This window comes from Garra rufa, chromosome 17 (assembly GCF_049309525.1).
Source record: "Garra rufa chromosome 17, GarRuf1.0, whole genome shotgun sequence".
Taxonomy (NCBI): Eukaryota; Metazoa; Chordata; class Actinopteri; order Cypriniformes; family Cyprinidae; genus Garra; species Garra rufa.
This window is the reverse complement of record NC_133377.1, coordinates 12993149-13019339: the sequence shown is the minus strand read 5'-3', so window position 1 is coordinate 13019339 and position 26191 is coordinate 12993149. Positions and strand designations below refer to the sequence as shown.

At 39.0% G+C, this 26191-nt stretch overlaps 1 protein-coding gene across 1 annotated transcript in view; it reads left to right on the top strand.

The window, feature by feature from the left end:
• cpsf1 (cleavage and polyadenylation specific factor 1) overlaps positions 1 to 26181 on the top strand; it is a 50546-nt gene extending 24365 nt beyond the window's left edge. The window contains exons 23-38 of the mRNA XM_073821610.1: positions 943 to 1149; positions 1249 to 1338; positions 1629 to 1772; positions 3080 to 3232; positions 3393 to 3509; positions 5418 to 5508; positions 5594 to 5678; positions 8845 to 8986; positions 10489 to 10641; positions 10731 to 10907; positions 12987 to 13053; positions 15429 to 15476; positions 15560 to 15715; positions 15832 to 15961; positions 24898 to 25036; positions 25618 to 26181. Coding sequence (XP_073677711.1) covers positions 943 to 1149; positions 1249 to 1338; positions 1629 to 1772; positions 3080 to 3232; positions 3393 to 3509; positions 5418 to 5508; positions 5594 to 5678; positions 8845 to 8986; positions 10489 to 10641; positions 10731 to 10907; positions 12987 to 13053; positions 15429 to 15476; positions 15560 to 15715; positions 15832 to 15961; positions 24898 to 25036; positions 25618 to 25665 — 1947 coding nt within the window. The 3' untranslated portion in view covers positions 25666 to 26181. The remainder of the gene's footprint in view (positions 1 to 942; positions 1150 to 1248; positions 1339 to 1628; positions 1773 to 3079; positions 3233 to 3392; positions 3510 to 5417; positions 5509 to 5593; positions 5679 to 8844; positions 8987 to 10488; positions 10642 to 10730; positions 10908 to 12986; positions 13054 to 15428; positions 15477 to 15559; positions 15716 to 15831; positions 15962 to 24897; positions 25037 to 25617) is intronic.
• The last annotated feature ends 10 nt before the right edge of the window (positions 26182 to 26191 follow it).

Sequence of the window (26191 nt, the reverse complement as noted above, 5' to 3'; positions counted from 1 at the left end):
AGAGTAGTGATTCGTTTGGAGCCAGAGTCTGCGCAGTAGAGATTCGTTTGGAGCCAGAGTCTCCGCAGTAGAGGTTTGTTTGGAGCCAGAGTCTGCGCAGTAGAGATTCGTTTGGAGCCAGAGTCTCCGCAGTAGAGGTTTGTTTGGATCCAGAGTCTGCGGAGTAGAGGTTCGTTTGGATCCAGAGTCTGCGGAGTAGAGGTTCGTTTGGAGCCAGAGTCTGCGCAGTAGAGATTCGTTTGGAGCCAGAGTCTGCGCAGTAGAGATTCGTTTGGAGCCAGAGTCTCCGCAGTAGAGGTTCGTTTGGATCCAGAGTCTGCGGAGTAGAGGTTCGTTTGGATCCAGAGTCTGTGCAGTAGAGGTTCGTTTGGAGCCAGAGTCTGCGCAGTAGTGATTCGTTTGGAGCCAGAGTCTGCGCAGTAGAGATTCGTTTGGAGCCAGAGTCTGCGCAGTAGAGGTTCGTTTGGATCCAGAGTCTGCGCAGTAGAAATTCGTTTGTAATTAAATTGTAATAAAATGAGCACATAAAGCAGCTTGGGTTAGCATAAGAGACCTCTTTAAAAACATTATAAATTTATATTGTTTCCAAACTTTTGAGAAGTACTGAAATGTTTAATGATTTAATATTTAATATTTAATATTAAACATTCCCTTAATATAAGCCTAAAACCCATCTAATTTACCCGAAAATCCACAAATGAGAAGCCTATCAACCTTTATAAACCCTCAGTTTATTCAAAACTATCCTTAAACTACCTTTATGAAGTATATTGAGTTTGTTAGTATGAATGCATACATTATTTATGTACTAATCACTAACGTGATGTGACTAATCTTATTCATTAGGTGCTATTTGGTTATTCAGTTCATGATATAAGCTTCCATATAGCACATGTAAAACATAATCTGATGTTATTGTTTTTATTATTGTGCATTAATCAGATCTACCAGCTTCCCGATTGGCGCCTGGTTTTCCTGGTGAAAAATTTCCCAGTTGGTCAGCGTGTTTTGGTTGACAGCTCTGCTAGCCAATCGGCCACTCAAGGGGAGCTCAAAAAGGAGGAAGTGACAAGGCAGGGAGAAATCCCATTGGTCAAAGAAGTTGCTCTCGTGTCTTTAGGATACAACCACAGCCGTCCTTACCTGCTGGTGAGTTCATCACTGGAGCCTCCGTGCTACTCTGGATGAATCGATTGTAGTCTACCAGGTTTTGTTTTTTAACGATTTATTTTAATCAAATCCTAACAGGCACACATTGATCAGGAGCTTCTAATTTATGAGGCCTTTCCATATGATCAGCAGCAAGCTCAGAGCAACCTGAAAGTGCGCTTCAAGAAGGTACGAACTGACACTACATACCAGGGGTTTCCAACCTCGATCCTGTAAGGCCACTGTTCTGCAGAGTTTAGGTCTGACCCTAATTAAACACACATGAATCATCTAAGATCTTACTAAGCATACTTGTAACTTCCAAGCAGGTGTGTTAAGACAGGTGTGTTTGAGCTAAATTCTGCAGGACACCGGCCATCCAAGACAGAGTTTGGAAACCCCTGCTAAATACCTTCCACAGGATGTTTACTCTAAAGTTTGAATGATGGTAAGTGCTGGCTTTGTTCTCTTCCTGTCAGATGCCTCATAACATTAACTACAGAGAGAAGAAGACCAAAATGAGGAAGGACAAGAAGACTGAGGGTCAAGGAGAGGAGACGCTGGGGGTCAAGGGTCGAGTGGCCAGATTCAGATACTTCCAGGACATCTCAGGATACTCCGGGGTACGTCTATATGTGACTTAGTATGAAAAGTCAAATGTAGATTTCTGATCATGTTTGTTTATTTATTTATTTATTTTGGATACACTTGTTCATGACGTTACATTGTGAACACACCTTGAATATTTTATACTTAAACTGATTCTGTCAACCATTAAATATCTGGCAATCAGGGTTATTTTAGTGTATTTCTATACTATTATAGTATTTTTATTATGATATGCTATATTAAATATTTTAATTTTTAGCTTTTATTTTTTATTTTGAAAATTAACTAATTTTGTGCATTTGTCATTTAAATTATTATTATTTTAATATTTCTGTTTAGTTTTATTTTTATTTTAGTCTTAATTTAAGTAATTTTGCTACTTCAACTTAAACCTATTTTATTTTTCTTAGTTGTCAAAGCAGAATTTCTAATTTTTCATCTAAGTTTTCATCTGTTATTAAGATTTTATTTCTATTGTTTTTTTTAATTGTAAACTTGTATTTTAATTTTTACACTGCAAAAAAATGCTTTTCTTAATTAGATTTTTTTCTGTCTCGTTTCCAGCCAAACTATCTACAAATTCTTAAATCAAGAAGGATTTTCTAGACAAGTGCAAATCATTTTCTTGTCAAAATAACAAGCTAAATAATCTGCCAATGGGGTAAGATAAAAATCTTATTTCAAACAAAAAACAAGTCTTTTTCTATTACCCCATTGGCAGATTATTTAGCTTGTTTCAAGCAAAATGCGCATAATTTTGACTTGTTTTTTCGGAAAACAAGACATTTTTTCTCGTCTAGAAAATCCTTCTTGATTTAAGAAATTTTAGATATTTTGGCTGGAAACAGGACAAAAAAATCTAAGTAAGAAAAGCATAATTAGCAGTGTATAAACCGGTTTTGTGAAACATTTAATGTTTGACAAGTAGGGTTATAATAGTAGTATTTATTATACTATTATATAGTACATTTTTTTTGTCTTAATTCTAGTTTTTATTTTAGGCATTAGTAACTTTATTATTTGCTGTTGTCATTTTTTTAATATTTCTATTTAGCTTTATTTTATTTCGGCCTCAATTTTTGTAATTTTAGTGCTCCTTTTTATTTCAGGTAGTTGTCAAGCAGCATTTCTCATCACCTAATTATTTATTTATAAATATTAGATGAAAAACTTAAGAATATTTTATTTCAATATTTTATTATTTTAACAGTCTTAGTTGTCAAGTTATCAAGTAAGATATCGGCACAATATTCTTTTCTGAGGCCAGGTTTAATTTTGTAAGAGAAGCACTACATAAATGTCGGCATTGTTTGTTTTTCAGGTGTTTATCTGTGGGCCATCTCCTCACTGGATGCTGGTGACCTCTCGTGGGGCGATGCGTCTTCACCCAATGACAATAGACGGAGCCATCGAGTCCTTCTCTCCCTTTCACAATATCAACTGTCCCAAAGGATTCCTCTACTTCAACAAACAGGTACAGACAAGTCGTAAAATTTACACTGGCATTTACTATTGACGTAAAATAACTTCTCAAAATCTAAAAATTAGTTATTCATTCTTATATGTATAAAGATATCTTAAGAAGATAACCTTGACAGGTTAAAGCAGTAACTCTAGTGTGTTTGTTGGTTTAGGGTGAGCTGAGGATCAGTGTGTTACCCACATACCTTTCATACGATGCTCCCTGGCCTGTCCGCAAGATCCCACTCAGATGTACCGTCCACTATGTGTCGTACCATGTGGAATCCAAGGTAATGCACATGCTATGGACAGAAAATCGGTTCACTGCATGTAGTAGTTTAGTTGTTCTTGACGCTTTTTAAACATTTATATAACCTTAAAGAGATCAGTTTACCCAAAACTGAAAATTCTTTTATTTACTTAAGCCTGGTATACACTACAGGAATTTTTGGCCTGATTTTCCCCAGATCGGGACTTCGATGCGGAGTCGCGAATCATTTGATTCAGATCGGGATTTTGATAAATTTCCCATCAGGATTTCAGAGTGATTTCGCAGTTTTTTTTTTTTTTCTTTCTGATTTGCTTTCTTAAAGGGATAGTTCACCCCAAAATGAAAATTTGATGCTTATCTGCTTACCCCCAGGGCATCCAAGATGTAGGTGACTTTGTTTCTTCAGTAGAACACAAACAAAGATTTTTAACAAAAACCGGTGCAGTCTGTCAGCCAAATAATGGACGTGGATGGGCACTAGACCTTTAAAAGTAAAAAAAAACATACACAGAATAATCCAAATTACACCTGCGACTCGTAACGATACATTGATGTCCTAAGACACGAAACGATGGTTTTTTGTGAGAAACTGAACAGTATTTATATAATTTTTTTACCTTTGATACACAGCCACGTCCATCTGTCCTGAGCACGCGTTTAGCGTCCGGCTCGTGACATGTGAACGCACTCTGGCGTAGTTTACGCAAACACCGGAAGCGATCTGTCGCATGTATACGACACTCATTGTTTACACAGTGCACAGAGATTGTGGGTATAGCGGCTATTCAAAATGGTAATTACTTGCGCTTATCCTGATTGTTCAAACCGATTTAAAGCTAAAAGATTACGTTTGCTTGCGCAAACTCATCCGGGACTCTCCACCAATTTCTCCTTACGGTGTTTGCGTATACTACACCAGAAGCGCGTTCACATGTCACAAGCCGGACGCTAAACTCGTGCTCAGGACAGATGGACGTGGCTGTGTATCAAAGGTAAAAAATGATATAAATACTGTTCAGTTTCTCACAAAAAAATGATCGTTTCGTGTCTTAGGACATCAATGTATCGTCACGAGTCACAGGGTGTAATTTGGATTTGTCTGTGCATGTTTTTTTGTTTTTTTTTACTTTTAAAAGTCTGGTGCCCATCCACTCACATTATTTGGCTGGCAGACTGCACCGGTTTTCGTTAAAAATCTTTGTTTGTGTCCTTCTGAAGAAACAAAGTCACCTACATCTTGGATGCCCTGGGGGTAAACAGTTAAACATCAAATTTTCATTTTTGGGTGAACTATCCCTTTAAACGTTAGAAGACATCAAACCATTAATACAGTACAGTTATACAAACAAAAAGAAAGAAAGTATATACAAACACAATCCCTTAAGACAAATAAAAGTGGTATTACTTTAGTAAAAGTGTAGTATACTTTGTAATATTTTAGTAGTAATGCTTCCAATGTACTTCACTCTATTTTTGCCATTTTTCATTAGTATATTTTTATTTATCCATTTCTCTTTTTTTAGAATTTGAAATGGAAGACGTTGTTCTATAAGTAAAATCTCTAATCAAAGTCCTTGAAAATCAAAAAAGTAGCATTTGAAAGTCCTGAAATTTCATTTTACAGTATCTGTACGATCCCTCCAAACAGTTTTGGTTCTCATTGACTTCAATCGTATAGACAAAAAATACAATAGAAATCAGTTGAGTTTTTTCCGTCACTCTTTAATGTGACGTCACTTTCAGAATGGATAAGGGATTCGGAATATTTAATTTTGACGGTAATGAATATGAGGCTGTGAGGACTAAAGTACGGTGTGTTCAGTGTATTGTTCTGTTGTTAAACATAGATTTTTCACTTTTTTTGGTACTGTACCTTTAAATAAGTGTTGCTGTGTAAATGTGGGCAGTGATCAATCATGTGTTTCAGGTGTATGCGGTGTGCACCAGTGTTAAAGAGCAGTGCACTCGCATCCCCAGAATGACTGGAGAGGAAAAGGAGTTTGAGACTATCGAAAGAGGTCGGACACTGTTTGGATGTGCTTATGGATTAAGTGAATGAGTCTGATTTTTATGGGGTGTTTAATGGTTTGATTGTTCTTTCAGATGAGCGCTACATACACCCTCAGCAGGAAGCATTCTCCATTCAGCTCATCTCTCCAGTCAGCTGGGAGGCCATCCCAAACACACGGTGAGAAGCACACGATTCACGGCAAGGGATGATTTAACAAAAATGAAAATTTTATCATTGACTCTCCCTTATGTCGTTAGGAGTTAAGAGTTTCAGTCATCTTCTAAACACAAATGAAAGTGCTTTTAATGAAACCTGAGCGATTGCTGTCCCTCCATTGAAAGATCATGCAATCAAAACATTTTGATGCTTCAAAAAGTTCATAAAGACACAACAGTACTTGAATCGAGTATGTGTGTGTGTGTATATATAAGTCAATAAGTATTTGATCACCCTGTGATTTTGCAAGTTCTCTTACTTAGAAATCATGGAGGGGTCTACAATTTTCAGCGTAGGTGCATTTCCAATGTGAGAGACACAATCTAAAAATAAAAATCCGGAAATCACATTGTATGATTTTTTTTTTTTTTTAACAATTTATTTGTGAATTACTGTGTCAAATAAGTATTTGATCACTTGCTTATCAGCCAGATTTCTGACCCTCAAAGACCGGTTATTTTGCTTTTAAATAGTCCAGCTACACTCTGCTCATGATTCTAAATTAGTAGCATCTGTTTGAGGTCGTTAGCTGCCATAAAGACACCTGTGCACCCCACAATCAGCCAAAGTCTAAGTAGCAACATGGGCAAAACCAAAGAGCTGACAAAAGACACGAGAGACAAAATTGTAGACCTTCTCAAAGCTGGAAAGGGCTACGGGGCAATTGCCAAGCAGCTTGGTGAAAAAAGAACAACTGTTGGAGCAATTGTCAGAAAATGGAAGAGGCTAATGATGACTGTCAATGTCCCTCGGACTGGGGCCCCATGGAAGATCTCTCCTCGTGGGGTATCGATGCTAAGAATGGTGAAGAATCAGCCCAAAACTACACAAGAGGAGCTGTTCAATGCAGTGAAGAGAGCTGGGACCATCGTTTCCAAGGCTACTATCAGTAATACACTAAGACGTCATGGTTTAAAGTCTTGTATCGCCTGGAAGGTTCCCCTGCTTAAGTCAGCCCATGTCCAGGCCCGTCTGAAGTTTGCCAGGGACCATCTGGATGATCCAGAGGAGTCATGGGAGAAAGTCCTGTGGTCAGATGAGACCAAAGTAGAACTTTTTGATCTTAACTCCATTCGCCGTGTTTGGAGGAAGAAGAATGACGAGTATCATCCCAATAATACCATACCTACAGTGAAGCATGGGGCTGGAAGCATCATGCTCTGGGGGTGTTTTTCTGCACAGGGGACAGGACGACTGCACTCTATTAAGGAGAGGATGAACGGGGCCATGTATTGTGACCAGTGTTGGGGTTAGTTACTCAAAAAAGTAATATATTACATATTACATATTACTCTCAAAAATAGTAATGCCTTACTTTACTTTATTACTCCCTGGAGAAAGTAACTAGTTATATTACTAGTTATATTACTAGTTACATTTTTTTTTTCTTACACAAAAAAACTGTTATTCTTAACAAAAAAGCATGACTACTGCGTGCATCCGTGCATACGCGATCTCATAAAGCTCTTATAACACAATGGAAATTATGCACAATTAATCTTTCATAAAGGTCTACGTGTGTTGTGATTCGTAAGCACGCAATATTCAGCACTGTTCAAAACTTTTGAGCAGTGAGTGAATTATATCTTTAACACCATTGATTGGCGATGCGTTCCAAAAATCAACAGATGGCTACATGCTCATGCTGCAAACAAGTTTTAAATCGAAACTGCCTATTCTTGCTCTTACTAATCATATGTTGTTCTTGCTGCTTTTGTGCAATAGATGAATAACATTTTTTATTTATTGTTAGATATTTTATGTTTAGATATTTCTATATTGCGGGAGTCCCGCGAATCATTTTATTTTCCCGCATCCCGCACGCACACACACACACACACACACACACACACACACACACACACACACACACACACACACACACACACACACACACACACACACACACACACACACACACACACACAAGTCTCTACCCGCCCGCACCAGCACACGCACTTGTCCATCAAGTTTTGTCCCGCGCCGAACTCTGTTGCGTTGGGTCCCGCGGGATTGCAGGTCTCTCTTTGCAAGTGCCGCTCTGCTGCTGGCTGCCGGGTGTCGACCAATCGGTGATGGTAATTTAATGATACCTCGTGCCAAACCCAGACCAATCACTGTTCCATTCGCGCCCCCTCCCCTCCCCTCCCCTCCCCTTCCCTTTTGTTCTCTGTGTTGTCGTGTGCCTTGTGTGTGATGAAGGTGCTACTGGCAAATGTAACGCAAGTAACTAGCTCGGGAAAACTGTAATAATATTACAATTTTCAGACGAGTAATGCCTTACACTACTAGTTACTGATAAAAGTAATATTATTACAGTAACGCGTTACTTTGTAACGCGTTACACCCAACACTGATTGTGACATATTGGGAAAAAACCTCCTTCCCTCAGTCAGAGCAATTAAAGATGGGTCGTGGCTGGGTCTTCCAACATGACAATGACCCAAAGCACACAGCCAGAAAAACCAAGGAGTGGCTCCGTAAGAAGCATATCAAGGTTCTGGAGTGGCCTAGCCAGTCTCCAGACCTAAATCCAATAGAAAATCTTTGGAGGGAGCTGAAACTCTGTGTTGCTCAGCGACAGCCCCGAAACCTGACAGATCTAGAGAAGATCTGTATGGAGGAGTGGGCCAAAATCCCTCCTGCAGTGTGTGCAAACCTGGTGAAGATCTACAGGAACCGTTTGACCTCTGTAATTGTTAACAAAGGCTTCTGTACCAAATATTAAAATGTTTTGACTCAAGTGGTCAAATACTTATTTGACACATTCATTCACAAATAAATTGTTAAAAAATCATTCAATGTGATTTCCGGAGATTTATTTTTAGAATCTGTCTCTCACAGTGGAAATGCACCTATGCTGAAAATTGTAGACCCCTCCATGATTTCTAAGTGAGAGATCATGTGTATGTGTGTGTGTATGTATGTGTATATATACACAATAAACCTTTATACAATAAACAGATTTAATTTAGGCTTTTATTCACATAAAAAAACATTTAGCAATGCACATACATAGACCTGTTTATTTAAAGCATAAAGTTGTGGTGGAATGGACTTTCCATGGTGAGTTTAATCATGAGATTAAACAGTTTTCTGTATAACGTTGTTGTACTGTCTTGTTTAGCGTTGATCTGGAGGAGTGGGAGCATGTGACGTGTATGAAGACGGTGGCTCTGAAGAGTCAGGAGACTGTGTCGGGACTGAAGGGATATGTGGCCTTGGGGACGTGCCTCATCCAGGGAGAGGAGGTCACCTGTAGAGGAAGAGTGAGTCTTCACCTACACACATCTGAAAACACTCATCACGGTGCACAAACTCTGGAAGTACATTAAAATACATCTATAAATAAGCTTTTGTAATCATCACTCAGTAGCATTCAGTTGCAGATCTCAGAATAGAAAAAAAAAAAAAACATTTGCAAGGTCCAGCAGCATTTAAAATTGCACCATGTTTGACTGCTTTTGGCTAATTGAGATAAAACTGAATTTGCAATAAGGCTTAAGGCATTATACAGTAAATCTCAGTATTGAAATTTTTTGTACTGTAAAATAAAACAAAAAAATTATTTTCCTAAATGCATGTTTTTGTATTTTAAAGTGCAATATTGTAAAAAAAAAAGTAATATTTCGCATTTACATTTTTTTTTAGAAATAAGATTAATAATAATAGTCATTATTAAAATTATATTTCATAAAATAAAAATATATTTCATATTTTTATAATAATATTGCTTTTTATGAAATATTTTTTATGTACTTTTTAAATGAAATATTGCAGAAGTAATACGTCAGAAATGAAACAAATAGGATTTTTAGCAATTGTTAGATCTATTGTTTGGTTTAGTAATATAAATGATAAGAATGGTTATTTTTATATATTTTAGTGAAATATTGCAGAAGTAATACTTAAATGCAAAAACGAATATTTTGATTTAGTAATTCAATTATAAATTATAATTATTGTTATTTTTAAAATAATAGTTATTTAATATTTTATTTATTTTTCAAATGAAATATTGCAGAAGTAATCCTTGCAAAAATGAATAAGATTTTGATTTAATAATATAAATTATAATAATGATTATTTATAATAGTATAATCCAATATTATTTAATATAATTGATTTTTTTGCAATGAAATATTGCAGAAGTAATACTTAGTTGCAAACCTTCCTGTTTTGTTTAGTATTTTGATTTAGTAATATAATTGTAATTATTTAAACAAATAATTATTATTCAATAAATATATATATTTTTTTAACATTTTTTAAAATGAAATATTTTAGAAGTAATACTTCCTATTTTGTTTCATATTTTGATTTAGTAATAAATTATAATTATGATTATTTTTGATAATAATAATCATTTATAATAATATAATCCACTATTGTTTCATATAAATTTTTTCATCTACTTTTTTAATAAAATATTGCAGAAGTAGTTCTTAAACAATTGCAAAAATTCCTGTTTTGTTTAATATGCTGATTTAATATTTTGATTTAGTTATAATTTTATAATATATATTTTTAGAATTTTAATCCATTGTTATATTAATTAATATTAATTCATTAAATATAAATTCAAATATGGCCAAATTGCGCTGCTCTACACAGCAGATAAGCACACCAAACCTGCATTTTTCATATTTTATCTGAAAAATCACAATTAGATTTTATCCCTAAATCGTGCAGCCCTACCTTTGATCTCTTTCATGTGGGCACCTGCTTCTGTTCATCTGTCGTCTGATCTGGGTTTGTTCTCTTGTGACAGATCCTGATTCTGGACGTGATTGAGGTGGTGCCAGAGCCCGGTCAACCCCTCACCAAGAACAAGTTTAAAGTGCTGTATGAGAAAGAGCAGAAAGGGCCTGTTACGGCTCTCTGCCACTGCAGCGGATTCCTGGTGTCTGCCATCGGACAGAAGGTCAAACACGTGTTTACATGCACTGCATCACATTAAACACAATGACACTTGTGTCCAATTCTATATAATGGTGTTTTGTATGTGTGCAGATCTTCTTATGGAGTCTAAAGGATAATGATCTGACCGGCATGGCCTTCATCGACACTCAGCTCTACATCCATCAGATGCACAGCATCAAGAACTTCATCCTCGCCGCAGATGTAATGAAGAGCGTCTCTCTGCTGCGCTACCAGCCGGAAAGCAAGACGCTGTCACTCGTCAGCAGGGTATTTGTCACAAGTTTGCATTGAAAATCACTCAATTACTAGATAAAGTAAATTATTAGATAAAGTACTCAGCCCCCTGTCATCACAACACAAGGTGTTCATGTCTGTCTTTCTTCAGTCGTAAGGAAATTGTTTCTTGAGGAAAACATTTCAGGATATCTCTCCATATAATGGACTTCTATGGTTCCCAGAGTTTGAACTTCCAAAATGCAGTTTAAATGCAGCTTCAAAGGTCTCTGAACGATCTTAGACGAGGAAGAAGGGTTTTATCTAGCATAACGGTTATTTTCTTTAAAAAATGACAACCTTACCTCGTCTTATCTAGCACTCTAACTCTGTGTATTCCAGTTGAAGACAGTTAGGGTATGTTAAAAAATTCCCATCTCATTTTCTCCTCCAACTTCTAAATATTTCTTCTCATTATTGTTATTTTATTTAAATATTTATTTCATTTACTATTAAACTTTTTTTCAAACGAAACATGCTTAAACTACCGTCTCAAATAATATTTCTATCACTGATGAAAATTTAATCAGCCTATTGTACTTAGGTTTGTATGTGAAGTCCAAATCAACCCCAACTTTGCTCTAAAATGCATAACAAGAGCTCCTAACTGAAGATCACATGATCACTAAAGCCTCGTTCAGACTGTCAGCCGAAATCCGATTTTGTGCATATCTGGATGGAATTGGATTTGAGTAACTGACTGTCCACACAGCGTATCACAACTGTTCAAATCCGATTTGTGTGTCCATAAGCGCTCTTTCGTTTCACGGAATGTGCGTTGGTTTCTATGGCAATGCCGTTGCGTTATTATGCCAACGCTAAAAACAACAATAACAGCAAAACAGTTTGCAATATAGATGCTGTCTTGCGATATGACAACGTTGCCGTCGTGCTGGATTATATTTCATCTTCTAAAGCAGCGGCAGAAACGCAGGAAGCTGGATGTGCGACTTTATTCTGTGCTGCTGTCTCCGCTGGTTTCAAAACTCAAACAGGTGCGTTTACTAGCCGTCTATTGTCTTTTCCCGCTTGATTTGCAGTTCGCAACAACACAAGCTTGTTTCTGCAAAGATGTTTGTTATGTTTTCCACAAAAACGTCTGACGTGTTAACGTTTTACGCGGCATGAAAACGTGAAAAAGCAGAAATCCGATTTGAATAGGATTCCAAACCACATACGAATGTAGCTCGAAATGGATTTGACCAAATCGGATTTCATGTAGTTCGTTGCTGTTCAGACTACCTAAATATGATCGGATTTCAATCGGATTTGCATACAAATCGGATTTGGGCTGACAGTCTGAACGAGGCTTAATGGAAATCACTGCCGTGAAGTGACAATGGGTTGTTCCCTTCGCTAACAGACTTCTGGAAGGGCCCTTCGTGAAGGAATTAAGTTGTTCACTTTCGTTTGGAACTTCCCTACAAATGGCGTCCCCTTCCCGAAGTGCCCTTGAAGGGTGCAAAAAAGCCATTTGGAATTTGCCCTTGAAAAATTCCCATCTCATTTTCTCCTCCAACTTCAAAAATCACCCTATATCACTGTTTTACCTTTTTTGTAAAGAGCATTTGATCATCTTTTCACCTTCACTTTGCAAACACTGGGTGAAGCGATGTAGGATGATTTTGAATTTGGAGGAGAAAATGAGATTTTTCGACAAACCCTAACTGTCTTGAACCGGAATACACAGAGTTGCACAGAGCTAGACAAGACAAGCAATTGAGGTTAAAAATTATATAAATTGACATTTTTTAAAACAGAAAATAACCAATAGTTTCGCTAGATAAGACCCTTCTTCCTTGGCTGGGATCGTTGAAGTAGGGGTGGGAATCATCAGGCACTTCACGATCCGATTCTAAAACGATTCTTGATCTACATTTTCCCCCCAATTAATTCTTCTGCTGTGCAAATACATCTATACAACTTTACATTAAAATTGCCATTTCTATGCTTTTTGTTTATAGTTGGTTTAATATGGTTTACTATTTGAGTAGAGGTCAAAATGCGTACATGCCACAATAATGTCAACAGCTTTGATGTAACTGTTTCATTTCTCTTTTTGTTTCTTTATAGGATGCAAAGCCACTGGAGGTTTACAGCAGTGAGTTTATGGTGGACAACAACCAGCTTGGCTTCCTGGGTAAATGTTTTGACCCCTTTGTATCATTAGTTTTATGCTATAAACTCATTGTGCCTCATTTATGAAATGAACGCACAACAGAAAATTAGGTATACGGTCGTTTCTATGCAAAACTTGGAATTTATTAATATGGACGTGAGCAGTGGCAATGATCAAATCTTACGTCAGGTCTGAGCTCGTGTATGCAAGTTTTTGAGTTAGCCTGAATTTGCGTGCAGCATAGAGAATTTTGGAGAATTGTACAGGTATAGGTAAGTGCCAAAAAAAATTGAATATCTAGGGAAAGACAAAAATTTGTTTCAAAAAGTGAAACGTGTATGTTATATTAGTTCACTACACACAAAGTGAAATATTTTAAGCCTTTATTTGTTTCGATTTTAATGATTATGGATTAAAGATAAACAAAATCCCAAATCCAGTATTTTATAATTAGAATATCATGACAAAGTTCAACATTGTAGGCTCCCTGAGCATTTTGTTCGTTTGGATTATTGGCCTGGCTGACAAACAGAGTTTTTATTCTTTTAGGGTGTTAGCTTTATATGTGCAAACAGACCATGAGGATTCACACATCGTCGCATCACCCACCCACCGTACTTCAGTGAGGAGAGAAAGACTAAAATTATAAAAGGAGTAAAATAAATAGGGCTAGCCTGACTGACATATATTTCTCTTAAATAATTAAACAGATTAATAAGAAACTACTCTGTGACAAGTATAGACCTGTTTTTTTTTTTGACACTCTAAATGCATTTTATTTGTTTGCATTATATCTTTACTTTATTAAATGTAACTGATCACCTAGGCACCTCACGCACATTTCAGTGTTGTTAACTTGACATTTCAGCCATTAATCAAACTAAAATGCATTCCTTTTTATAGATTCCTGTTTTTCGTTCTTGTTCTGTAATACCGTTAAATGTAAAAGTTTGTTGTGGATTGCAGAGAACTAAATAGGCTACAGAGACAGAGCGACACGTTTCATAATCTGAAAACAATGCGCACCGGGGGGGAAACAAACCAACACTCTCCATTGACTTTGAACAATATCTAAAAGCTGCTATATGACAAGGTGTACAGTAAACAAGCTAAAAAACACAGAGCTATGTTTTTATAAGCGGTCAACCTAAAAAACAAGCGTTTAAGGACACAAGTAGAGTGCAACATGTCATATTACTCTGAGAACTAGCCACTGGAGGGAAACTTAACGGCGACAGTAAACATTCATTATTTAAACATGTCAAAGGATTATTTCACCAAACAAAGTCAATGGAGAGTGTTGGATTGTTTTCCCACTGGTGTGGACGTGGCCTAAATGTGCTCTGTTTCTATAATGTTTATAAATGTTTTGTCATATTTATTTGTATTTAATGGACATACTGTATAAATTAATGCCATTGTTTCAAATATAAGGTTAAAGGGTGTTTTTAGAGTAAGATCAATTTCTCTTTCATGAGTTTACTTCCTCTTTTCTTCCTCACTCCCTCTAAACCGGAGTGTTTTTTAAGAGCGTGAAATTTAAAGGGGTCATATGTAGGGCTGTGCAATATATCGAACGATATTGTGAGGCGCGTTTAGTCAATGAAGCCGGTGCTTTGATTAGTAGTAAATCTCCATCACGTGCGTTCCGCTCAGGTTCCGCTGGAGCGGCAATTGATACACAGAGACGTAAATCTCTGACAAGCTACGCCATATCGCGCTAAATATCGAATGCGATATTAAGCTCGATATGGCGTAGCTTGTCAGAGATTTACGTCTCTGTGTATCAATTGCCGCTCCAGCGGAACCTGAGCGGAACGCACGTGATGCGCAACGAGTTGCAAAGGGTTTGAATAATTTTGGACATGCCACTTTTTGTTGAAATGTAAATGAAAGCTAAGAAATATTTTGGAGAAACCTGTGTCATTTCCAGGTAAAAAAAAATGCTGATTGAATAAAAGTAACTTTAAGTCAGCATTTGCCAGGGGTATGAATAATTTCAGGTTTGACTATATATATGGGTGGTGTTATGATAATCTACTTGCCCCGTGATGTGGACACTTAGAGGTGTGTTTCAGCTGTTTTACGGAGGTATGGCTAAGTCTTAATTTTTTATTTTATACTTAATTTTTTATTATACTTAATTTTTTAAATATTTATTTGGTTTTGAGAGCTTTGCACTTATCTATGCACAAACAGCTTGTAACGCTCCAAAGCCAAAGGAAAACAAGAAACCGCATCATATGACCCCTTTAAATGATGATTGATTTCAGCTGCCACATTTATCAACCTACGATGTGTGCTCAGATCTGCTCTCGTTTCTACGTTAGATTGATAAATGAGGCCCATTGACTCTTGCAAACGTTGCTTGTTTGACCTCTAAAACCCTCTCTCAGTTTCAGACAGAGACAAAAACCTGATGGTCTACATGTACCTGCCAGAAGGTGTGTCATTTGTTTAATTCTTTCTGCAATACCGTGAGACTTTGCTCTTTCCCAGCATCTGATTTCAAACATTTGTCCTCTAGCCAAAGAGAGTTTCGGAGGCATGCGTTTGCTGCGGAGAGCGGATTTTAACGTGGGCGCTCATGTGAACGCCTTCTGGAGGATGCCGTGCCGCGGGACTCTGGACCCTGCTAGCAAAAAGTCGCTCACCTGGGACAACAAACACATCACGTGGTTCGGTGGGTGTCCGCACTTGCTACTCTTTTGAACACCTAGTGATTAATGGGCGTTTGTGAAACATGACTGACCAGTGTTATTATGAGAAAGCTATGTTTGATTGTCTGTGTCTGTGCAGCTACGCTGGACGGTGGTGTCGGCCTGCTTCTGCCCATGCAGGAGAAGACGTACCGCAGATTGCTGATGTTGCAGAACGCCCTCAACATCATGCTGCCACATCACGCGGGGCTCAACCCAAAGGCCTTCAGGTACCAGCTCACCTCATTAATGCGGCTGATGTAGACCAGAGAAACCTTGCTATGTTCCAGCTTGTGTCATTTCTACAGTGACGCATTGCTGCCGCACACATAATTTTTTCCACTCAATTATGTCATAATAATGAGACGTTATGTTGCTTTTACAAGATCTTTTCTCGTTAGAACTACATCTTTTCTTGTTATAACAAGTTATGTCATTAAAACAAATTTTCTTATCAAAACATTTTTTCTCGTAAAAATGTCAATTTTCTCATTAAAACGACATTTTCTCATAATGAGATTTTTTCTTGTTAAAACAACATTTTATCTCGTAAAAACGACAGTTATCTTGTTAAAACACATTTTTTTCGTAATGAGTTTTTTTCTCGTTAAAACATCTTTTCTCATTAAAATAACATCTTTTTCTTGTAGAAACAACATAATAATTTTGTTAAAGCATCGTATTTTTTCATAAGAGTTAGATGTTCTCTTTCAAACAATCGCTCGGTATCTCACTATGGGAAACGCCCCCAGGCGTGATAGACTATGGAAGCACCAATTACACCACGTCTGTCCGGAGGATAGACCAATCACAGCTCATACAAGGAGCCCACCCCTCTCCCTATATATACAGCTGTGATCCCCAAAAACGGCATTCTTGTTCTCTTCCCCGTGAGGACTTTCCATCAGCACCTAGGCTGCGCTGCTTCAGTTCCTAAACGTGCCGTCAAGGTCGACGTTGCCGAACGCAGTGTAGTCAAATAAATCTGTTACGGATTCTCTGCTCGTTACTGAGTTTTTATTTGCCTGGTTAGAAAATCTGTTGCGGATTTTCGGCTCGTCACTGAGCTCTTTGCATTACTGTTATTAGTGGTGTTTCCTATCCTAGCTAACGCGTTAAGGCGAGCTGAGTTTAGGAGATTTTGAAGTCGCTGCGGAGAAGGGAAAGGAGGCCCCTTCGCGCTCATGTCCGGCAGCATGTGGATTTATGATCTCGGGCAGGGATCCGCATCCGATGTGTATCGCATGCATGGGCGTAAAGCATGCTCAGGCTGCGCTGGCGGATGCGGAAAGTTGCCCGCACTGTCGGGTAATGCCGGCCAGGATTCTAGAAAGAAGGCTTCGAGTGGCGGCATCTTCCAAAGACGATCCGGTTCTCTCCGCTGTCCCTCATTCCGTTAAGGGGGCCCAACCTTCTCCCCCGTGTGATCTTTCTTCGTGGGGAGATATAATGGATTCGGAGTCTCCGGAGTTTGCACCGCTTTTCGACCAGCAGCTGCTGGCGGGCAGCGATGAGGTTGAGGGAGATGAAGAGGAGGATGAGGAGATGCTAGCTCGCCTCCTCCGAGACGAGCCGGATGATGAGGATGATGCTATCCTGTCGGCAGCCCAAACATCCAGGCCAGTAAGTGTGCAAAGTGGCGATATGGCATCGACGGTGGGGGATTGTGACTTAGTTGAGGTCTGTAAGCGTGCAGCAGCTAAGCTTGACATCCCTTGGCCCGTAACTCCTGGGGATCCGGGAGTTAAACGTGATATCTATGATGGGAAAAGGCTCCCGTCCCGCCTTCCCACGGCAAAACAACTGCTCCCCGCTTTGCCGGCGTGCATAGCAGAGATGAAGCACTCATGGGATAAACCTTTTTCTCATCGCGTGCCTGTCAAGGGCTACTCGTCTCTTGATGTGAGTGAAATGGAGGGGCTTGGGCTCTCTAACCCTCCCACGGTCGAGCAGTCAGTGGCCCACCACCTGCATCCGAACAGGCGGACCACTCTCTCATCGGCCAGCCCCTCCCTCCCTGGGAAAATGGAACGCTTTACCGCTTCCATGTACCAAAAGATTTATAAGTCTTCTGCGTTAGCGGTGAGGGCATTGAATGTCACGTCCTTGTTGATGGCCTACCAAGCTGAATTATTGGAGGAGCTGGGTTTTTGAATGCGTCCAGGACTGCAAAACCCCAGAGCACAGAGCAGCCAGCCCGCCCCCCTGCTGTTCCGAATGCTAAACCGTGGGGAAAGCAGTCATTCGCGGCAGCGGCCGCAAAGTCCAGGTCCGTTAACCCTTCCAGCAAAAAGAAGAGGGACACCTAGGACACAGGCTCCGCAGGGGAGGGACGGGCAGCACCTAGGGTTTTCTGTGATGTCCTCTCCCGAGTCCACCACGTCTGTTCTCCCACCCGCGAAGAAGCGGAGGATGTGGATTTTGGACGGAGAAACGGTTCTAAGTTGTGTTCAGGCCAGTTCAGTTTCCCCTCAACACACAAAGTTCCGTGGATTGCTGACAGCAATTCCACATGTTCAAGTGCGGAGAACGCAACCATCAAACAAATGTGGTGTGCGGAGTTCAAGCACAAGTTCTCAAGTGTAGTGTCACAAAGCACTTCAGCACCCGTGGGTCCTTACGTCTGTAACCAGGGGTTACAGGCTTCAGTTCGCTGTAAAACCCCCTCCTTTCAACGGGGTTATAGCGTCTGCAGCAAACGGGGATTCAGCTCGGGTGTTAGAAGCGGAAATATCCTCCCTTCTAGAGAAAAGAGCTATAAGATGAGTTCCAGTGGGGGAAACTCAGAGGGGTTATTACTCCCGTTATTTTCTAATTCCAAAGAAAGACGGGGGACTGCGCCCGATACTGGATCTACGTGCTCTAAACAAGCACTTAAGGGAGTACAAATTCAGGATGCTCACAGTCGTGGCTCTCACTCGTTCAATCTGCCGGGGAGATTGGTTTGCCACGGTCGATCTCAAGGATGCGTACTTTCATATAAGCATCTATCTGGCGCACAGGAAATATCTCAGGTTTTCCTTTCAAAACGAAGTGTACGAACTTGACTCGGTGGAATATCGCGCTATGCTCTCGAAAAGGAGGATAATGGCGTTTTATCAGTGCCTAGCCCAGTTTCGCGTGGGAAACCTGGTCTCGTACAAGACCTGTCTCCGCCTTATGGGCATGATGGCTTCGTCTCTGTCTGTGGTCCCGCTGGGCTTGCTGAAAATGAGGAGCTTCCAGCATTGGGTTGCAGCGAAGCGTCTGTGCCCACGCCGGCACCTCGCACGCAGAGTGAAAATTACCACGGAGTGCGTGATGGCGCTTCATCAGTGGAGAAACCCCTGTGTATTCCGGACAGGAATCTTGATGGGGAGCGTGTCTCTGAGAAAAGTAGTGACTATGGACGCATCCCTAATGAGATGGGGAGCTGTTTTTCAGGGCAGATCGGTAAACGGTCGTTGGACGCCTCAATTTCGCAGACTTCACATAAACATGCTGGAGTTAATGGCAGTCTTTCTAGCGCTGAAACATTTTCGCCCATTCTTGGAGGGTTTTCATGTTCTAGTCAGGACAGACAACACAACAGTGGTGACATATATCAATCGCCAAGGGTTCGTTGCAACTGCACAATCTAGCGCGCAAGCTGATTGTCTGGAGCGCAGCACATTTCAGTTCGCTGCGCGCAACGCACGTCCCGGGAGTCCTGAATGTGGGAGCGGACCTCCTGTCGAGGGGCAACCTGTTATATGGAGAATGGGTACTCCACTCGCAGGTGGTGAATCAGATCTGGGAAATTTACGGCAGGGCTGCCGTAGATCTATTCGCCTCGCGAGCAAACGCAAAATGTCCGCTGTATTTCTCTCTCAGAGACGAAAATGCACCCTTGGGTGTGGATGCGCTGGCACACCCGTGGCCGAACGAGTTGCTATACGCGTTCCCACCACTGAGTCTAATTTCTCCCACCCTAGACAGAATAAGAGAAAACGGATTATCTCTCCTTCTGATAGCCCCTCATTGGCCAGGGAGGCTGTGGCTGGCAGAGATTGTCCAACTCCTTTGGGGAGGGCCCTGGCAACTCCCGTTGCGTCGGGACCTGCTGTCCCAAGCGGAGGGGCAAATTTTTCACCCCCATCCGGAACGAATGAATCTTTGGGTCTGGCCCGTGAAGGGTTGAATCTAAACGCACTCGGACGTCCCCAGGAGGTCATAAATACTATTCAGAGTGCTAGAGCTCCATCAACGCGCTCGCTGTATGATTTGAAATGGCGGGTCTTTGATGACTGGTGCACTCGTAAAGGAGTTATTCCTTTTCAGTGTGCGGTGAGTGAGGTTCTCTGTTTCTTGCAAAGCTTACTGAACAATGGGAGAGGGTTCTCTACCATTAAGGTTTACCTGGCTGCAATTTCAGCCTGTCATGTGGGCTTCGAAGGAGTTTCAGTGGGCCGGCACCCTCTTATAGGCCGTTTTATGAAGGGGGTGAGGCGTTTGAGACCAGTGTCGAAGCGACTGGTCCCATCATGGGATTTGTCTATGGTCTTGAATGCTTTGACTCAGGCCCCGTTTGAGCCTCTGGAGAGTGTTCATATTAAGTTCCTGTCATTGAAAAAGGTCTTACTACTTGCTTTAGCCTCAGCTAAGCGAGTGGGGGAGTTACATGCCTTATCGGTTCATCAAACATGTCTAAAATTTAGTCCGGATGACAGCAAAGTTACACTGCTGCCAAACCCAGCTTTTGTTCCCAAAGTCAGTGATTCAGCTTATAACTGCTCTGCTTTGGAGTTACGTGCTTTCTACCCTCCTCCATTTTCTTCAGAGGAGGAGAGGAAATTGCACACTTTGTGTCCTGTACGAGCGTTACGCTTTTATGTAAACAGGACACAGTCGTTCAGGAAAAACGATCAATTATTGGTTTCATGGGCCACTCATTGTAAGGGTAAGCCGATCTCCTCGCAGCGCCTCTCCCATTGGACGGTCGAGGCGATCGAACTAGCCTATACATCTATGGGTCTTCAGGCCCCAGAGGGCCTTCATGCACATTCCACGCGAGGTATTTCTACCTCATGGGCCCTGTTCAAGGGGATTTCGGTGGGAGATATTTGTGCGGCAGCTAGTTGGTCTTCACCCCATACATTTATCAGATTTTACCGTCTTGATGTCACTGCGCCTTCATTGGCTCATGCAGTTCTTAGAGTTGGCTCTTTGGAGGACTAAAGTCTTGTCTTCCCTTTTCGAGTCTGTTCAGGCGGCTTCGGAAAGCATGCGTTACGGGAGTTGGCTATATCATTCCCATAGTGAGATACCGAGCGATTGTTTGAAAGAGAACATTAGGTTACTTGCGTAACCCCGGTTCTCTGAGAACAGAGCGAGGTATCTCACCAGGCTTCCCTTCTCGCATAACACGGGGGAAGAGCGTGCTTAGAATGCCGTTTTTGGGGATCACAGCTGTATATATAGGGAGAGGGGTGGGCTCCTTGTATGAGCTGTGATTGGTCTATCCTCCGGACAGACGTGGTGTAATTGTTGCTTCCATAGTCTATCACGCCTGGGGGCGTTTCCCATAGTGAGATACCTCGCTCTGTTCTCAGAGAACCGGGGTTACGCAAGTAACCTAATGTTTTCTTGTTAAAACATCTTTTCTCGTAAAAACAATTATCTTGTTAAAATGTAGTTTTCTTGTAATGTTTTCTCGTTAAAACAAAAAATTTTCTTGTAAAAACATCTCGTAAAAATAAACATTTTTCGATGTCGTTTAAAACGACATTTTCTCATAATGCGATTTTTTTTCTTGTTAAAACAACATTTTATCTCGTAAAAATGAGAGTTCGTAATGAGTTTTTTGTAATCTTGTAAAAACATTTATCTTGTTAAAACATCTTTTCTCGTTAAAATAACATCTTTTCTTTTAGAAACTACATCTTTTCTTGTAAAAACAACACAATTATCTTGTTAAAACATCGTATTTTTTCATAAAAATTAGATGTTTTCTCGTTAAAACATCTTTTCACGAGATTTTTTTGTTAAAACAACATCTTTTCTCATTAAAAAACATCTTGTAAAAATGAAAATTATCTTGTTAAAACAACATTTTCTCTTTATGAGATTTTTTTCTTGTTAAAACATCTTTTCTCGTAAAAATTACAATTATCTTGTTAAAACAACATTTTCTTGTTATGAGATTTTTTCTTGTTAAAACATCTTTTCTCGTAAAAATTACAATTTTCTTGTTAAAACGACATTTTCTCGTAATGAGATTTTTTTTCTTGTTAAAACATCTTTTCTCGTAAAAATTAAAATTTCTTCGTTAAAATTACATTTTCTCGAAATGAGATTTTTTTAGTTAAAACAACATCTTTTCTCATTAAAAAAACATCTTGTAAAAATTAAAATTATCTTGTTAAAACATCTTTTCTCGTAAAAATGACAATTTTCTCATTAAAACAACATCTTTTCTCATTAAAATAACATATTTTCTTGTAGAAACTAAATTTTTTTTCTCACAAAAACAATTATCTCGTTAAAATGTCATCTTTTTTCATAAAAATGAGATGTTTTCTCGTAAAAATGACAATTATCTTGTTTAAACGTTTTCTTGTAGAAACTACATATTTTCTCAAAACAACAATGATAAAAAAATGAGATGTTTTCTCATTAAAACAACACCTTTTCTCGTAAAAACTACAATTACAGTGCACAGCATAAATGAGTACACCCCTCTAAAACTTAAAGGGATAGTTCACCCAAAAATGAAAATTTGATGTTTATCTGCTTTCCCCCAGGGCATCCAAGATGTAGGTGACTTTGTTTCCTCAGAAAAACAGAAACGAAGATTTTTAATGAAAACCGGTGCAGTCTGTCAGCCATATAATGGGAGTGGATGGGCACCAAACCTTTAAAAGTAAACAAAAACATGCACAGACAAATCCAAATTACACCCTGCGGCTCGTGACGATACATTGATGTCCTAAGACACGAAACGATCGTTTTTTTGTGAGAAACTGAACAGTATTTATATCATTTTTTACCTTTGATACACAGCCACGTCCATCTCTCCTGAGCACGAGTTTGGCATCAGTCACGTCACATGTGCACGCGCTTCTGGCGTAGAATACGCAAACGCGACGTAAGGGGAAATCAGTGAAACGTCCCGGATGAGTTTGCGCAAACTAATGTAATCTTTTAGCTTTAAATCGGTTTAAACAATCAGGATACGCGCAAGTAATTACCATTTTGAATAGCCGCTATACCCACAATCTCTGTGCTCTGTGTAAACAATGAGTGTCGTATTCATGCGACAGATCGCTTCCGGCGTTTGCGTATACTACGCTAGAGCGCGTTCACATGTGACGTGACTGATGCCAAACTCGTGCACATGACAGATGGACGTGGCTGTGTATCAAAGGTAAAAAATGATATAAATACTGTTCAGTTTCACGCAAAAAACGATCGTTTCGTGTCTTAGGACATCAATGTATCGTCACGAGTCGCAGGGCGTAATTTGGATTTGTCTGTGCATGTTTTTGTTTACTTTTAAAGGTTTGGTGCCCATCCACTCACATTATATGGCTGACAGACTGCACCGGTTTTCATTAAAAATCTTCGTTTGTGTTTTTCTGAGGAAACAAAGTCACCTACATCTTGGATGCCCTGGGGGAAAGCAGATAAACATCAAATTTTCATTTTTGGGTGAACTATCCCTTTAACAAATTGAGCAGTTACTCTTCACTTGAAAGACATATTAGGATTCTTTGGAGATATAATGTTCCAACAGGCCTGCTTGATCAATTACCAAAATAATTTAGCAAATTAAGATTTCCCTCTCAAAGTGATAAAATGTTGTGTTGCAAATTGAGTACACCCTCCTGAAAGTTACTAAATAAAACTAAAAAAAGAAAACAAAAGTGTAGGTTTAAAGCTATTTTTGATCAACCGGTAAGTATACTGAACCAAAACTTTTAAAGACAAGTAATTTTCTGACAGTTAAAGGTGTTTTATAGCCTACTAATTCATACACCGACTTAATGCTGTCAACAATGAAACCACTTGGGAGAGAACTGACAGGTGACTTATTTCTTAGCAGAAAAGAGGAAGGTGAAAATCCTTCAGTGGACATGTATTTCACTCAGTATTAACACTCTTGAGCAGCTGTGGGGGATTCTGTAGAGACCAGCTAAGAAAAACTCCCCATTAAAGACCAGGGCATATAAGGAGGTCGTCCTCCAGGAGTTAAAGAGGACAGATGGGAAAATTTGCCATGAACTTGTACACTCAGTGCCAAGAAGGGTCAGAGCAGGATACTTAATGTTCCGGAGGACACTAGAATATTATACATTTGCTGAATTACATTTAGGGTGTACTCATTTCTGCAATCCATTATTTAAACAAAATTGGCTAATTTACTTATATTACAGGAAATATTGGCATATTTAGTTGTTTTTATTAAGTATATGTTTAATACATTTAAATATATTAGTGATCATTAAGAAAATACATCTTTTATATATATTAAGAGGGGGTGTACTCATTTATGCTGTGCACTGTATCTTGTTAAAATGACATTTTCTCGTAAAAAGTAGATGTTTTGTTAAAATGACATCTTTTGTTGTTATAACACGTTTTCTCGTTAAAACGACATTTAGCTTGTTAAAATTACATCTTTTGAATTATCATTTTAATGACGAAAAGATGTTGGTTTAACAATTACGTTTTCATGAGAAAAGATGTAGTTTTTACAAGAAAACATTACGAGAAAGGATGTTGTTTTAACAAGATAATTGCAGTTTTTACGAGAAAAGATGTAGTTTTTACAAAAAAAAAAAAGACAATTGTTTTGTTAAAGTGACATCATTTTGTAATTATTATGAGAAAATATGTAGTTTTTACGAGAAAATATTACGTTTTAACAAAATAATTGTCGTTTTTACGAGAAACCTGTCACCTTATTTAAAAAAATGACATATCTCGTCATTACGACAAAATTGAGTGGAAAAAAATTGTGGCAGTAATGCGCCACCGTACATTTCATTACCCCAGTTCCTCTTTTCATTTTCAATGCGTTTTACCAATTGAAGCCATGCCATTTTTTGTTCTCCTTGAGTATTTGCTTCATATTCTCACTGTATCATACTATATTAGCTAGAAAAGCCTGATGCATCAAAACTGAGTTTTTGCTGTTTTGCTGCAGGATGCTGCAGTGTGATCGGCGGGCGCTACAGAATGCGGTGAAGAACATTCTGGATGGAGAGCTGCTGAATAAGTACCTGTACCTCAGCACCATGGAGCGAAGCGAGCTGGCCAAGAAGATCGGCACAACTGCAGACATTGTGAGTGCTGGACTCAAACATACTGACACACATTATCCAGAAGTCTTGGCAAAGTCTCCTATATTCATGAAACCTACCTGAAAAACTCCAGGGCAAAAGCTGCTTCAGAAGTTAAATGGTAAAGAAAATCTATTTATGACTTTATTTTTGACAGCATTTTACAGGCTAAAACTTTTAAGAGTACTGTAGCTTTGCAGGTAGGTTTCTTGAAGCATCTTGGAGACGTTGCCACAGTTCTTCTGGATTTAGTCTCAGTTTGTTCTGTTTCTTCAAATCGTTCCAGACAAACTGGATGATGATTCTGTTGTCAAACTCCAAATATTTATTATTACAATTAATGGCAAAATGAATGTTTGGGAATGTAAACTGAGATTTCCTACTGACACACTACAGCAAAAGATTGAAATAACTGACTTAAAACCATTTTAGCTGCTGAAAATACTAGTGTTCTTGTGAAAATGAAGCCAAAAAAGAAAAATAAAGTCAGTTCCACTGTTACAAACTGTGCTACTATAAATGTCATACTCATAATTATCATGGTTTGAAATCCTGTTCATGAGCTTTTCTGCTGTTTGCTTCAGGTCCTGGATGATCTTCTGGAGATTGACAGAGTAACTGCTCACTTCTGAAGAGCTTGTGCCGATGATCGTCCTCTGCCCACTGTTTTATATTTCAATGTTTTGATAGAAAAAGCAGAAAACTAAAATTTGTCATAGTTTTTTTGTTGACCATAAGAAGGAAATGCAGTAAAGTGTGTTGCATTTCTAAGAATCTTTTGTAAAAAAATGAACATGTATTGCATGTTGACATCCAAAACAAACATGCTGATACTCCCAGTGCTTTCAGTGTCATTATTCTGTACTTGAGTCACAGATCATTTTCACACTGCAGATACAGTCTGACAAATGCTGTAGAACGACTTGTTTTTTTTTGAAAAAACAAAACTGCAGTCTATCCGTCACCTCGTGATTGGATTTTGAGATGAATATGAGCTTGCAGTCAATTATCAAAATGATTGGAGAAATCCTGCAGACCTCACCAGAAAAAAGTCTTACATTGTACTGGAATATCAAACATTCTTAGGTCAAAAATGAAAAAATAAATAAAAAATACATGATGCATTTATAAAATAAAGCGGCTGATTTTATTTTATGC